Source organism: Rhizophagus irregularis, chromosome 5, assembly GCF_026210795.1.
Source record: "Rhizophagus irregularis chromosome 5, complete sequence".
Classification (NCBI taxonomy): Eukaryota; Fungi; Glomeromycota; class Glomeromycetes; order Glomerales; family Glomeraceae; genus Rhizophagus; species Rhizophagus irregularis.
In genome coordinates this window covers 621,871-635,600 of record NC_089433.1, presented here as the reverse complement: position 1 = coordinate 635,600, position 13,730 = coordinate 621,871, and the positions used below count along the sequence as shown (strand labels likewise).

At 26.4% G+C, this 13,730-nt stretch overlaps 3 protein-coding genes across 3 annotated transcripts; 1 reads left to right on the top strand and 2 right to left on the bottom strand.

Annotated features, from left to right (window-relative positions):
• Nucleotides 1–308: 308 nt before the first annotated feature.
• On the bottom strand, nucleotides 309–722 carry OCT59_024692 (uncharacterized protein; the record flags this gene model as incomplete). The annotated part of the gene is made up of 2 exons (XM_066133280.1): nucleotides 309–616; nucleotides 665–722. The coding sequence occupies 2 exons, from the start codon at nucleotides 720–722 to the stop codon at nucleotides 309–311; spliced, it is 366 nt and encodes a 121-aa protein (XP_065991612.1).
• Nucleotides 723–1,610: 888 nt separating this feature from the next.
• OCT59_024691 (uncharacterized protein) lies at nucleotides 1,611–2,501 on the bottom strand (the record flags this gene model as incomplete). The annotated part of the gene is made up of 6 exons (XM_066133271.1): nucleotides 1,611–1,613; nucleotides 1,700–1,786; nucleotides 1,868–1,943; nucleotides 2,102–2,203; nucleotides 2,298–2,336; nucleotides 2,494–2,501. 6 exons carry the CDS (start codon nucleotides 2,499–2,501, stop codon nucleotides 1,611–1,613), a joined length of 315 nt encoding a protein of 104 aa, XP_065991611.1.
• Nucleotides 2,502–10,124: 7,623 nt separating this feature from the next.
• On the top strand, nucleotides 10,125–12,518 carry OCT59_024690 (uncharacterized protein). Its single transcript, XM_025315297.2, has 3 exons — nucleotides 10,125–10,176; nucleotides 10,243–10,733; nucleotides 10,815–12,518. The coding sequence occupies exons 2-3, from the start codon at nucleotides 10,261–10,263 to the stop codon at nucleotides 11,686–11,688; spliced, it is 1,347 nt and encodes a 448-aa protein (XP_025183242.2). The 5' UTR covers nucleotides 10,125–10,176; nucleotides 10,243–10,260; the 3' UTR covers nucleotides 11,689–12,518.
• Nucleotides 12,519–13,730: the final 1,212 nt, after the last annotated feature.

Below are 13,730 nucleotides of genomic sequence, written 5' to 3'. Positions count from 1 at the left end.
TCCCTTCACAGTCTTCCACCTTGTGTATGCCTGTCTAACATTAACCTCATCTTGCCCACAGATAAAATCCTTCAATTCCCAAAAATCCACCCCACTTTCGTTCGTAACTCCGGGCCCTCTTAAATCATCCGCGATCACCACCTTGTCACCCTGTGTCCAATTAAAAAATTCATCGCTCCTCTATTAAACCAAGTAGCACTGGGCTCCAACATCCGTGCCCACGTGCTCTTTCCTGTACCATGTGCTCCCCACAAATATAACGATTTACATCTCTCTCTTCTACTACACCTCTCTATCTGCTCTTTACACTACCCATTCAAAACTCTCGTCCAGTTAACATCTCTCATTGGCCTATGCCAATTGGGTGGTGTGTAAGGCTCAACGACCCGCGTTGGCAACACCCAATTTGCATACTTACTAGCATTATGAAAATTGGCCAATAGAGCCCCAGGCTTTAAGGCATTAGCCTCCTGTAAAAAGTCCTCAGAAGTCCTGCTTCTTTTTACCATCTCGAACACTTCATCATCTTCAAATCCTCCCTTCCTTTTCTTTTTACCACCTGCGTCCAGCGCTTCAGGCCACGATTCAATAAGGAAGCCAGCTTCCTTAGCCTGCTCTATATTTTCTTGATACTCTTTCCTCACATAATTTTAAAATTTTGTACCTTCTGAGTATTGGGATGATAGACCAATCCTCATCTTCCACATCCATAAAATTAGCATCATTTACATTAATTTTCTTTTCAAATTTCATAAGAATATGGGTGTGGAACCCTCCCTCTTGATGCGCTTCTCTCCCAGCAGAGAAGCCCGAAATGACTATGGCGTTACGCCTATTATCCAATTTAAACCTAAGTAATTCGATAATTCGGCCAGGCATAAGAGGGCACTGGGAGAAGGTAACAAAAGCAGTAGCTGAGTTGAAACGAATTTGTTGACATTTTTTTAAAATAATTTTTTTAAAAATAATTTAGGAAAGAGTTACGGAAAACATTACCTCTTTTATAGATAATATATTTACATACTATTTCCATGGATTTTACGCATATTCTTTTTTATTTAATATATAATTTTTATATATTAATTATATAAAATTGTAATTATAAGCTGATAATTATAAGCAAATTAGATTTTTAAACTATTTTATTTTTTAATTTTATAAAAAGTTGATTCGTAATTCTTCAACAAATCATCCAAATTTCATCTTTACATCTAGTAATTTTGACTTGTGAGAAGAAAAAAACCGAATATTTCTAAATTATTTATCCAGGATAATGGAAATCCACAAAAATTAAGAACAATATAATCGTATTGGTTCAATTATTTACAGTATTTTGGCAGCAAAATACGGTAAAAGAAAATAAAAAAATAAAAGAAGAAATAAAAATAATAAAAATATAAAAAAATTAAAAGAAAGAAAAATTGAACCAATACGATTGTTATTTCTAAACAATAATAATCGTATTGGTACCGTATTTTGCTGAGAAATTATATTATAAAATGAATTAATGAGCACACCACTGTCAGTGAGAAGATAAAGAAATTAAGAAAGAGCGTGAAGAAATCGATTCTCGTGATCCTCATTGCGAAAGTTGACTAATCAAAATCAAATCACTATTAAAAAAAAATAAGCATTAAAGTCAATTTTTTAGAAAAAACTAATTTAACAATTAAAATAGATAATAAGAAAATAATTTTACTTTTGTTTTATCAGAATGCTCCGCTTCTTTTCCTTGTTGATTATATGAGTCTTGAAAGTTCTGGCAATGTTTTAAAATTCTACCAGCCTTTCTATGGCAAAAAATACTTAATTTATTACTAGTACCACTTCTCTTGTCCATTAAAATAATATAATTTTAAAATTTGACCCATTTAGGAAGGAATTTTATTTTAAAAACGGAAGAATAAGTAAATTTCGTTCCTAACTCGCTAAACTTCATGTCTCTAATAAAATAGGAGAAGACCACAAGTCCACTCAATAAATTTTATTCTTAAGTGAGAAAATTTATTAAAAAATTTCCCCAAAATTTGTCGAACTTCATTTCATAATTCCTCTGGTTTAAGAAAGAATAAATTTAAACTCCCATTCTTCGATATCATACTTCCTCTGGTTTAAGAAAAGGATAAATTTAAATTCCCATTCTTTGATATCCAAGAAAGAATCAATGATCCCTGCTTCGACTTCGAAAAAGAATATAGAAGGCCTTAATAACCAGATTTCGCGAATTTGTCCGTAAGAAAAACAATAAGTAAAAGAAAAAAAAAGAAAGAGACGCTAAATTCTAAAAGCAAACCTACCGAACTTCGTTTTTAATAGGGAACTCGTCAAACTTGTCCCTTTAAAAAAGAAGGAATTATCCCAAACAAAAAGAAAAGAATTGCCCGAATTTCGTTTCCAGTATTCTACTGAAAAAAAGAAAAAAAAATTATTTTAAACAAATCGATCTTGTACGACATTAACTAATGCAGGTACTGTACTTTTGCAAAATCTCACAACAGCATAATTCTGGTGTGACTTTACAAAAAATGTTAGATCGCGTCTGCAATTTTCAAAAAATGTATTTTTACGTCTGATACTTATATTTTAAAGCTTAAAAGCTTATAGACAAAAATATCTTATATGGCTTGGACGTTTGGTGAGTCTTCTTTTTTTTTAACCCAAACAGTTAATTATACTTATTTCTTTGGAAAATATTATTTTTGATGCTAGCTTTTTATTTACTAAATTGCAAATGTCAGCTCATCCACAATACGTGGGATGTTCACAACCCAGGTGGTACTCTCTGACTCATAAATTCCAACGCATCTTATCCTGAATAGCTTCTCAGCTAATGTCCGATTATATCGCTCGACAATAGCCTGATTTTTATGTGTCCTACCTTCTCGGTTGCATGGTCCTCAATTATTTTAATTATCATTATTTGTGTCTTCTTTTCAAACAAGTTTAATTATTTAATAATTTATAATTTTTTTAAATTAGGTCCCATTGTTTCGTTACATAAATAGTATGATATTAAGAACGGGGAAAGTCGAACATTTTTATTAAAGAAGCGTTTCCATTCATCATGCTTTATTAGTAATCAAAATATCATCTTTCCTGCATTAGATGATGTATCATAGCATACTTGCATAAAACGATAAATTCACAAACAATATTATTTATATCAAAATTTGGAAAGATGGATTTATTAAGAATGGAACAATAATCAATAGAGTAGCAGCTGTCACTTTAAAATGTTTACATGACTCACAGTAAACATAATTAAAAATATAACTTTAAAAAATACGGTGCATACTCATAATCATTGGAAATTTTGAGCGAAGTAAGAAAATTTTTCTTTTTTAAATTGTTGAATTAAATTTTATAAATGCAAAACTATAAATTTTTATTTACTATAATAATATTTTTCAGATTGAATCGCGTATTTTAGCGACAATGATGGTTGCTGAGTATCTCGTTGTTTCAGAATCATAAACAAAACAACAACCTAACTACTATTATAGTGAATGGAATCAATAGTAATAACAAAGATGATGATGAAGAATTCAACGAAAATTCAATACAATTACCCCGTTTGTTTGCGGGTGGTGCTAAAATAACATCGATAATTGCGTTTTTCTATGAGAACATAATCTATCGACATGGATGTCCTCGTGAATTGTTAAGGAGCCCATTTTGTAAACGAATTGTTAAATTCGGTTAGGTGTGAAACATCGATTGTCCACTACTTACCTTTACCATATTGATAGTAATTTAGAAAAGATGGATTTATTGAAGGATGGAAAAATAATCAATAGGTTAATAGCTGCTACTTTAAAATGTTTATATAACTCTCGCAACTTTACAAGTAAACATAATTAAAAAATAACTTCAAATGCTTATACTCATAGTCATTGGAAATTTTAAGTGAAGTAAGATAATTTTTCTTCTTTAATTGTTGAATTAACTTTTATGAATGCAAAACTATAAACTCTTATTCATTATAACAATATTATATTTTTCAGATTGAATCACGTAATTTAGCGACAATGATGGTTGCCGAGTAACTCGTTGTTTCAGAATCACAACAAAACAACAACCTAATGCTTCCAATCACTACTATATTAGTCAGGACAATTCGAGTAAAACGAATCAAGAATTTTTTCACCTGAAAGAATAAATCGAGTCAGAACTTGAATCAGAACTCAAGTCAACTCGAGCCAATGCCATAGTGTGAGCAAAATTGTTTATAATTTTGGCCAACCCGCACTATGGTCTTTAGATTATAGTAAATAGAAATTAATAGTAATAACAAAGATGATAATAAATTCAACAAAATTCATACAATTATCTTCACAATATAGTAATTCAGAAAGGTGGATTTATTAAAATAATCAACCGAGTAACAACTGAGTCTACGCAGTTGCAATCCCCATGTCAAATCCCAACAAATAAAACAACAATATCAGAAAGCAGCAGTCGAAGAGGAGGAGGGTGAATACGAAGAGAGGAATTGGAATAAAACGCTGAATAAAAAAATCTCCAACATAATGATGTTTTACAAGAATTTATTTCGTTATACCAGAAATTCCATCAATCATAATCAATTAAAGTATCTAAAAGGTATTCGATTTATGTTGATGACCTTATAAAAGATGTATGATGGACATGCGAGCGAAGACATAGTATATACTGGTCTTGAGAGGACGCAGTAATGATATCTCCGGAAAATCTATTGTTTATAACTGCAGTGACGTGCTCTTAGAAGAATGGAAGCACTATTGGAAGCATCTTTGGAAAGATTGGAAGCATAATTTTCTAATAAAACCATTTTGGATTGGAAGCTTCCAACCAAATTTTCATACTATTGGAAGTACAAGTCATTACGGGTCATTACGGGTAATTAATTTAATCAAAATTCCTTCCAAATTTATTGTGTAATTACCGAATGTATAATGGAATTCACAATACGATCTTGATAACATGGCACATCAAAGGATGGGTTTGGATAAAGAGATATGTTATGGTGTAAGTTTTGTTTTTAGTAGAAAATTTATTTTTAAAAACTTTGTTACGTAACAATATTATTGGCATTATCATCTTTTTCGTATAGATTTTTTTCTGGTTGAGATAGTCATTTGTCAAAATTATATAAACCAAAATCACCAAGATCTGATTTTAATTATTATAATATGAATTTATTCGGTGGCGCCTGTATAGTGCTATAAAGTTAGAGGGAAATTAAGTTAGCAATGGTGAGACCACAGTGAAAAACTGTACTTATAACAGTCTAAAGGCAGCGAAATTCCTTGTCATTCTTCCGAGAACGATACAAAAAGCATTTAATGGAAGTACTAGCAAAAGGCGACTGTACTTATAACGGTTCAGAGGCAAGGCAGCGAACTCCTTGTCATTCTTCCGAGAACAATACAAAAAGCATTTAATGGAAGTACTAGCAGAAGGCGACTGTACTTATAACAGTCTAAAGGCAGCGAAATTCTTTGTCATTCTGATACAAAAAGCATTTTATGGAAGTACTAACAGAAAGCGACTGTGCTTATAATGGTCCAAAGGCAGCGAAATTCCTTGTCATTCTTCCGAGAACGATACAAAAAGCATTTAATGGAAGTACTAACAGAAGGCGACTGTACTTATAATGGTCCAAAGGCAGCGAAATTCCTTGTCATTATTTCGAGAACGATACTCAAATTATAATAGGTATGATCGAATAAATCCTTAAAATTTTATTATTTTTAAAAAAATATTTTCATACACAATAAAAGAAATCTTCATCAAATAATAGATCTTCCCTTTTTTTCTGTACATTCAGTTCTATGACTCAACAACTTGGGAACACAACCACCAGTATAATGTGTTACAAAAAATGTGTTTCCGTTTTATTATCGATATTTGAGGAATTACTTCTCATTTAATTGGTTGAAACATTTAATTGGTTGGAAAATCTGAAAAAATTAATAATCTAGTTTTTTTTAAGACTATGTTTAAAAAAAAAATTGGATTCGTAGTCCTAAAACCAAAACTGTGTTCCACATCTTCAATTAATAATCTTTAAAAGATTTGAATCCTAAACCAAAACTGTTCCACATCTTGGCTAATAATCTAGTTTTTTTTTTAATAATGAGATTATTGTTTGAGGTTTGAAACTGCCTAACCAAAAATAAATTATTGGTTACATCATTGGCTTTATTTTCTTTCTTTTCAATTTTACAATTTAGGATTACGAACCTATTTTCAAATCCAATTATTCTTAAAAATAAAAACTAGATTATTAATTTTGAGATGTGGAACAGTTTTGGTTTAGGATTACAGTACATTATTTGTACGAACCTATACAAACCCAAATTTTTAAATATAATAATCGTTCACTCAATCAAGTTAGTTTCAAATTAATTAAGGAAAATTTTTTATTTCTTTTGTATATTAGGCAATATATAAGAATTAATACATGAATGAATGATCAATTATTTGTAAGTATAATAAATTGAATTATGCATTAGAATCACGTGAAAAGAATGGACATTGGACAGAATAAGAAATATCTTACATTTAATTGTTTGAGTAAAGATTAATTGTTTGAGTGTAAAATTATTAATTTGTTTGAGTGAAGTAAAATGTAAAAAGGAAAAAAGGGAAATAAATAATTTATTATATTTTAATTTTAAAATGTTTGAAGTTTTTGTTATTATTATCATTGTTATAACATTTATTATTAAGAATAATTATAATAAAGGAATTATCAAACCGATTCGGGACAGTCTTTGATGTACTGAACATGCCACGTTTCCGCGTTAATTCTATTGTCTTTTTTTAAAAAAAAGATCTACTTAAAACTCAAAATTTATTTTTACATAATTTTTTTTTACGGAAAGATGTGATAGATGTTACTATAATTACTATAAAACCTTACGGGCTTTAAAAAATTCCGGGAAAATCAAGAAAATGATTGGGTAGTATATTTATAATAAAGAAAAACCCGAAAACCCCGTATTGAGTTTCATGTTTTAAACTTCATGATTGTTACACGGTCCATCGTTCCCTACTTCCTTTCAACGATTTCGGCGCAGATTTTTTTCGCCTTTTTTTTTTTTGGATCACATGATGAAAATATAAAAGGGGGATTTACACTTTTTCGATCAAGAACTTCTTGATAGAAATGTTAAGATCATTTAATTTATTTTTTACTAAAATTATATAAAATACCTAGAATATTCTTAGTATTACATATCACAAGAAAAAAAAGAAAAAAAGAACAGGTTTTTCTTTTAAACGATGCCTAGAGAGTATACAAACATTATGTTCCATATAAGAAATAAAAGATTTATTCTTTTTTTTTTTTTTTGCCAAGAAAAATCCATATACAGGGTAAAAGTTATTATTGGAAGATAAAACAATCGAATTATAATCATTTGACAAAATAGATAGAAACAAAGAAAATCAAACCTTTCAATACTTTTAAAAAAAAGCTTATTAGTAATTTTAATCGGAGATTTAACAAATTAACATCCGTACAATTTTTTTTGACATAGGATAACAAAATTGATTTATTTAACTTGAAAATGCAAAAAAGAAGATTCCTGCATTAGATAATCCCATGATATGTAAAGTAAAGTAGAAACTACATTTACGAAATAGAAAAGAGGGAATAAAAGAAAGAAAAAGAAAATGTTTGTGTATCGTATGATATAGTCAGGCGACAAGCAAAAAGTTAAATGATCATGACTTGTAAACTTACAGGTTTTATTTTAATTTCATTTGAGAATAAAAATAACTTGTTGTTTAACGGTTAAAATGAGTAATGAGTTAAAATGAGTAATTGTACTTAAAAAGCAATAAAAAATATTTTAATTAATTTATTTATTTTAAAGTTCATTAAAACTTTTTTCATAAATTCCCGGAGTAAAAAAGATTTTATTCCGCATAATATGCAACGGACGGTCTCCATGCATTTGATTCCTGATATATTAATCAATTTTAATCGTTTCATTCGGTTTCGAAAGATTAAAAGAGGAAATGATCTACCATTAAAGTGATTCCAAAAAGAGAAAACGATTGCTTTTAAAGAATTTTACAAATAAAGATTATCGAATTCACATGATATAGTCACGGTTATTATTGGTATTTTATTGGTAATTGGATAAATTTGTACATGAATTTATACATGAAATTTATACATGAAATTTATACATGAAATTTATACATGAATTTTATACATGAATTTCATATTCATACATGAATTTATATGTAAATACGTAAATCATACATACATGAAATTTATTACATTTTTTTAATTTTTGTATTAAGATTTGAAACATTTCAATTAAAAAAGAGGAGGTTCTTACATGGCAGGAAGATTTCTTTATTTAGGTAATAAACAAGTAAAAATAACTTAATTGGGTTTACTAGTAAATTATAGTAAATTAGGTAAATTAATTTCAAAAATTACTTTAAATTACTTTATACTTTGTAAGAGTCGTAAAATTTACTTTTTTAATAATAAAATAACGGGATTATTACCGTATTTACAATATTTGTTGGTGTCTATCCAAGTACAAAATCTCCACATGGCAGAATTAAGCTTATCTTAATAAAAATTAATTTAGGTTCATTGTCAACTTATTTTTATATATTTAGTTAATTTAAATATGGAATTTACTAGAACTTATACTTGAATTGCTACGTCAAAAAGTATGCATCTTTTGAAACCGAACTTCCTTGCAGATTTCACATATGACCAATATTCTTTTTTTTTTTTTTTTTCTCACATAGGGTAAAAGAAAAGATAAGAGAAAAAAAAAACTTGTATATCTATTTTTTTCATTGTAGTATTACAATAGAAAATCTAAAATTTTATTTTTTTCCATCTCTTTTTTTTTTTATTTTTTTTCTCCTTTTAAAAAAAAAAGAAAATATTATTTTAAATCATCTCGCGTTTGCTTTTTAAGATTTCCTTTTTTCTTCTTCTCTATATAAATATTTATTAGATGCATTTCTATCCTTTCAAAGGAAAAAGTGAAAATCTAATTATATTTTTAACATAGATATAAATACATAAATATATTTATTTATTTTTTTTTATATTTTTTTATATTTTTTTTATATTTTTTACAATGAAAGATTAATCCAACTTTAAAAAAAAAAAATTTTTTTTTTTTTTTACTTCCATTTAAAAAAAAAAAGATTTAAGTTAATTATTAATAAATAATATCCTTTACGGTTATGATTTTCCCTTTTTTAAATTTAAAGTTTTTATTTTATTACTTAAAAGAGTAGAAGATTATAATTCATTTTTAAAATCTTTTAAAGAAGAAAAAAGAGTACATAAAAAAAAAAACTTTAAATTTTATCAATTACGCTTAATTTATCCAACGGTTCCATCCAAATAAATGTATATTTACCTGTTATGTTCCTGTTATTGACTTATTAGTAAGAGTTAATATTTATTTTAAAATAACGGAGATTGAAAAATTTTCATTATTAGTTTTTAATTTACCATATTTTGATTTATTGAAATCTCTTTAGAGGTCATGATTTACATCATACATTATTATTACCTTATTCCGCTTGTTCTTGTAAAGTTTAAAGTATTCCTTATTATAAAAAAAGAAAAAGAAAAAGAAAAAAATTTTTTTATAACTGTATGAAAAGATTAAATTTGGTTATATCAACAAAGAATACAATATAATAATATATATATATATATATATATAATATACTGTATATATATGTATATATATTATATTATATTATTTTAATTTTTTTTTTTTTTATAATAAAGAATGAATATCCCCCACTTTATTTTACATGAAACAATAAAAAAAAAAAAATTTTTTTTTTGTCTCTTTTTTTTAAAACTTGTCATACGTGCATTCTACGTCATATACATTTTAAATTCATGTATCACCACACAAGAATAACATGATATTTTATGTTTCCCGCCTTATCTCTTTTTTTGAAAAAAAATTATAAATATCAAGCATCTGAAAATCCATTTAAAATTTTTTTTTTTTCTCTTCTTTTCTTTACTTCATATCTCGAATTTCGAGATAATAAAGTTTTTTTTTTTTCTCTTCTCTTAAAATATAATTTTTTTTTTATTTATTTTTTTTTATATATACTTTTTTTTTAGTTATATATAAAAAAAAAATTAAAAAAAAGAAAATTCAATTTTGTAAAATTGTAAATAATTTTTTTTATATTTTATCTTTTGTTTATATTTTATTAAATACATCTTTTTATTTTAAGGAATATTAAAAAAAAAAAATGGCCGTTCCAAATAAAATAAAAAAGTTCTTTGGAAAGTGTAAAAAACCATTTATTTGTATATCAAAAATTACGAAAATTTCCAAAAAGAATAAAAAGGAAACCATCACACCTTCAACAATTATCACTAACACGACCAATGTTAAAGAAGAAATTATCACCAGGGAAATTAAATTAAATCCCATTCAAGGAAATACAAAAATTACACTTCCAGAATCCAAATTCAATTCAACAAAAGAAAAACCATTAAAACCATTTTATCAATTTGATACAAAACCACAATTACCAATTCAACCACAACCACAACCACAACAACAACCACAACAACATTCACATCATCAACCACATCATCAGCCACATCATCAACCACAACAATCGCATCCATATCCATTTCCTCATACTAAAAATAATTATAAAAGGTATAGCATAAACAATATCTTTAATAAGCCAAAATTCTCTCCTGTTACTCCAAGGTAAAATTTATTTATTATCAAGAAATTAAATCTATATTTAAGGATAATTTTCTAATTAAAATTTTCTTTTTTCTTTTTTAGTTTCGTTCATCCGGTTGCTATAAAATTAAATGTGGGAGGAATTACTTATATGACAACACAACAAACATTATGTACATATCCTTCTTATTTATCCGAATTATTTTTCATATTTCGATCCCCTAATTTACCCCCTTCTTCAGCTCATCCTCAATATCCTTGGCCAGAAGAATTATTCATCGATAGAGATGGTGAATTATTCAATTATATTTTATCATTTTTAAGGACTGGCACTTTACCAAACTCCATCCCATTAAGCATTTTACAAAAATTAGATTATGAAGCAAGTTTTTATGGTATTAAACCATTACAAACTTTAATTTCCCATCGCGTAAAAATACATACCACCTCCCCTAAGTATAAAGTAATTCCTATTGAAAGATTAAGTAATGATGAACCCGATTTTGTTGATGGTGAAGAAATTGTTACTTCTAATGTTATTGGTATAAGAAGATCGAACTCATCTTCTTATTCAATTTCTTCTTTACATCAAAGAAATCGTTTCAATTCCGATAATATTTCTTTAAATTCTAATTCTTCCGGTGATTCATCTGAAATAGTTCCTATTATTTATAATCCTTGTAATACAACAACTACCTCTGCCTCTCGTACTCCCACAACTAGTTATACTCCAATTACTCGTACCCCAAAATCTTCTACTTCTACACAAAATAATTTTTATGTTTCTTCCGCTGCCTCTCAAAATTGTGATTACAAACCTGAATATGAGATCATTTCTATTACAAAAATTCCTATCATATTAAAAGATAATAATTATACTTTTGATAATTTCGATAAAATGAATTATTTATATGATGAAGAATTTCATACAAAAGAGTTGGCAACTTTTGTTGTATTACAACGCAAAGATGAATGAAACTTCTTTAGGGTAAAAATTTACTATAGATCTTTTTTTTTTTTTTTATTCATATACATAGAAATGGACATTTAGTTGTACATATATACACAACAAAAAAAAAAATTAATTATTTTTCTTTTTTTTTTTCTTTATTTGTATTATCACTTTGTTATTTCACTGGGACATTATTTCATTGGACAATATTTTTATTTGCATATTTTTTATATATTACACAATTTTTTTTTTTTATATATATCTGAACAATTTTTTTTTTGTATTACACGTATATTACATTGATATTTCATGGACATTTTTCTATTTTCTATTTCTATTTTCTATTTCTTTTTTATATAGAGGGTATTTCTTGGATAGAATTCCTTTTTTTCTCATTATTTTTTTTTTTTTTTTCTACATAGAATACTTTTTACTTGTATTGGGCATAGAAATTATTTTTTAATAATAATAATAATAATAACAAATCATCGTATTTTGTATTTTATTGTAATTTAATTTTTTGTTTTTAATCGCGAATAATTTTTTTCTTTTATATAAAGATTCGCGAAAAAAAAATATTTTATTAATGTTTATTTTTTATTATCTAATGTTTATTTTTTTATTTTTTTTTTATATTCTTTTTTTTATTTTTTCTATTTATTTTCTTATTATATTGATTTATTTTAATAATGTATATATATATAATATACATTCTTATCGTATTTGATTTATTTTAATAATGTATATATATAATATACATTCTTATTGAATTGATTTATTTTAATAATGTATATATATAATATACACATATACATATACATATATATATTATTTCTTTTTGATTTATAATTTATAAAAAAAAACAATTTTTTTTTTCTTAATTTCTCTCTCGATAAAATAATAAAATAATAATTTAATTTACTATATTAATAATATCATTCTATGAAATCGGGAATTAATTCATGGTCATCTTTTTTTCGTATTACATAATTTACTACGGATCTAATTTTAATTTATCCTTCATTATCGAATTATCGATCGATAATTATCATATATATCATATTCACCTGTTACCAAGTTTCATATGCAAATGTAAAAAAGGGTTGAAAGTTTAAATTATGATAATTATGATAATTATGATAGTATGATAACTGATAAGTATAATGTTTTACAAAACTTTAAAAAAAAAGATCACGCGAAAGTGAGAATATCAAAAAAAAAAAATTCCAAAAATTAAAGACAAAGACAAAAACAGATCTCAACTTATTATAGGATGTTGATGTAACATACACAATCTTTTTGTAATTGCCACAATTTCATCATAATTCTTTTATCACCGCATTAATTATCACATATTGTTACCATATTAACCATATTAACCATATTATTAATGATCATTTATACCTGATAATACTAATTGATGTTGTCATTGATGTGAAGAATAAAAAATAAAATTACTATTTTTTGGTAACAATTAAACAATTGAATTTTTTTTTGGTAGATCAAAAAACTCCGAAAATTCCGTAAATATTTTCACATAAAAATGGAGGAGTTTTTGAGAGAAAAAAAAAATTACTTTGGTAATGTATAACGGTTCCTTTACCTTCTTTCATTTTTTTTTTCTTTCTTTTTTTTTAAAAAAAAAAAAAATTTTTTTTTTTTCGAAATTTGAAACTCCTTTTTTTTTTTTTTTTTGTTTCTAGAAATAAAAATGGTTTAGAAAGAAAAAAAAACCCCCGACATTCCTTTACAACCTTTAACAACTCCTTCCCCCCCCCTTATTTTCCTCAACAAAGAAACCCGTTATGAAAGGAGCAAAAAGGACGTTTTTTAAAGAAATAAAACGAATATACAATATTGTTACCTTGTGGTAACTATTTGACTTGTAATTTCAAAAAAAAAAAAAAATTTTTTTTTTTGTAATCATTTCGGGAATAAAATTTCTCGTTTAAGATGGCGACTGCGGCAAAATTCGCGCCGCCAAAGAAAAAACCGAGTTAACGGTTACATTTGGAAATAACACTACGCAATCAACTTTTCTTATGAGACCCACTACCAGGCATCTC

Coding starts and splice junctions, on each gene's coding strand:
- OCT59_024690 (XM_025315297.2), top strand. CDS start 10,261: ATGGCCGTTCCAAATAAAATAAAAAAGTTCTTTGGAAAGTGTAAAAAA. Junction 10,734..10,814: donor TTCTCTCCTGTTACTCCAAG/GTAAAATTTATT, acceptor TTTCTTTTTTAG/TTTCGTTCATCCGGTTGCTA.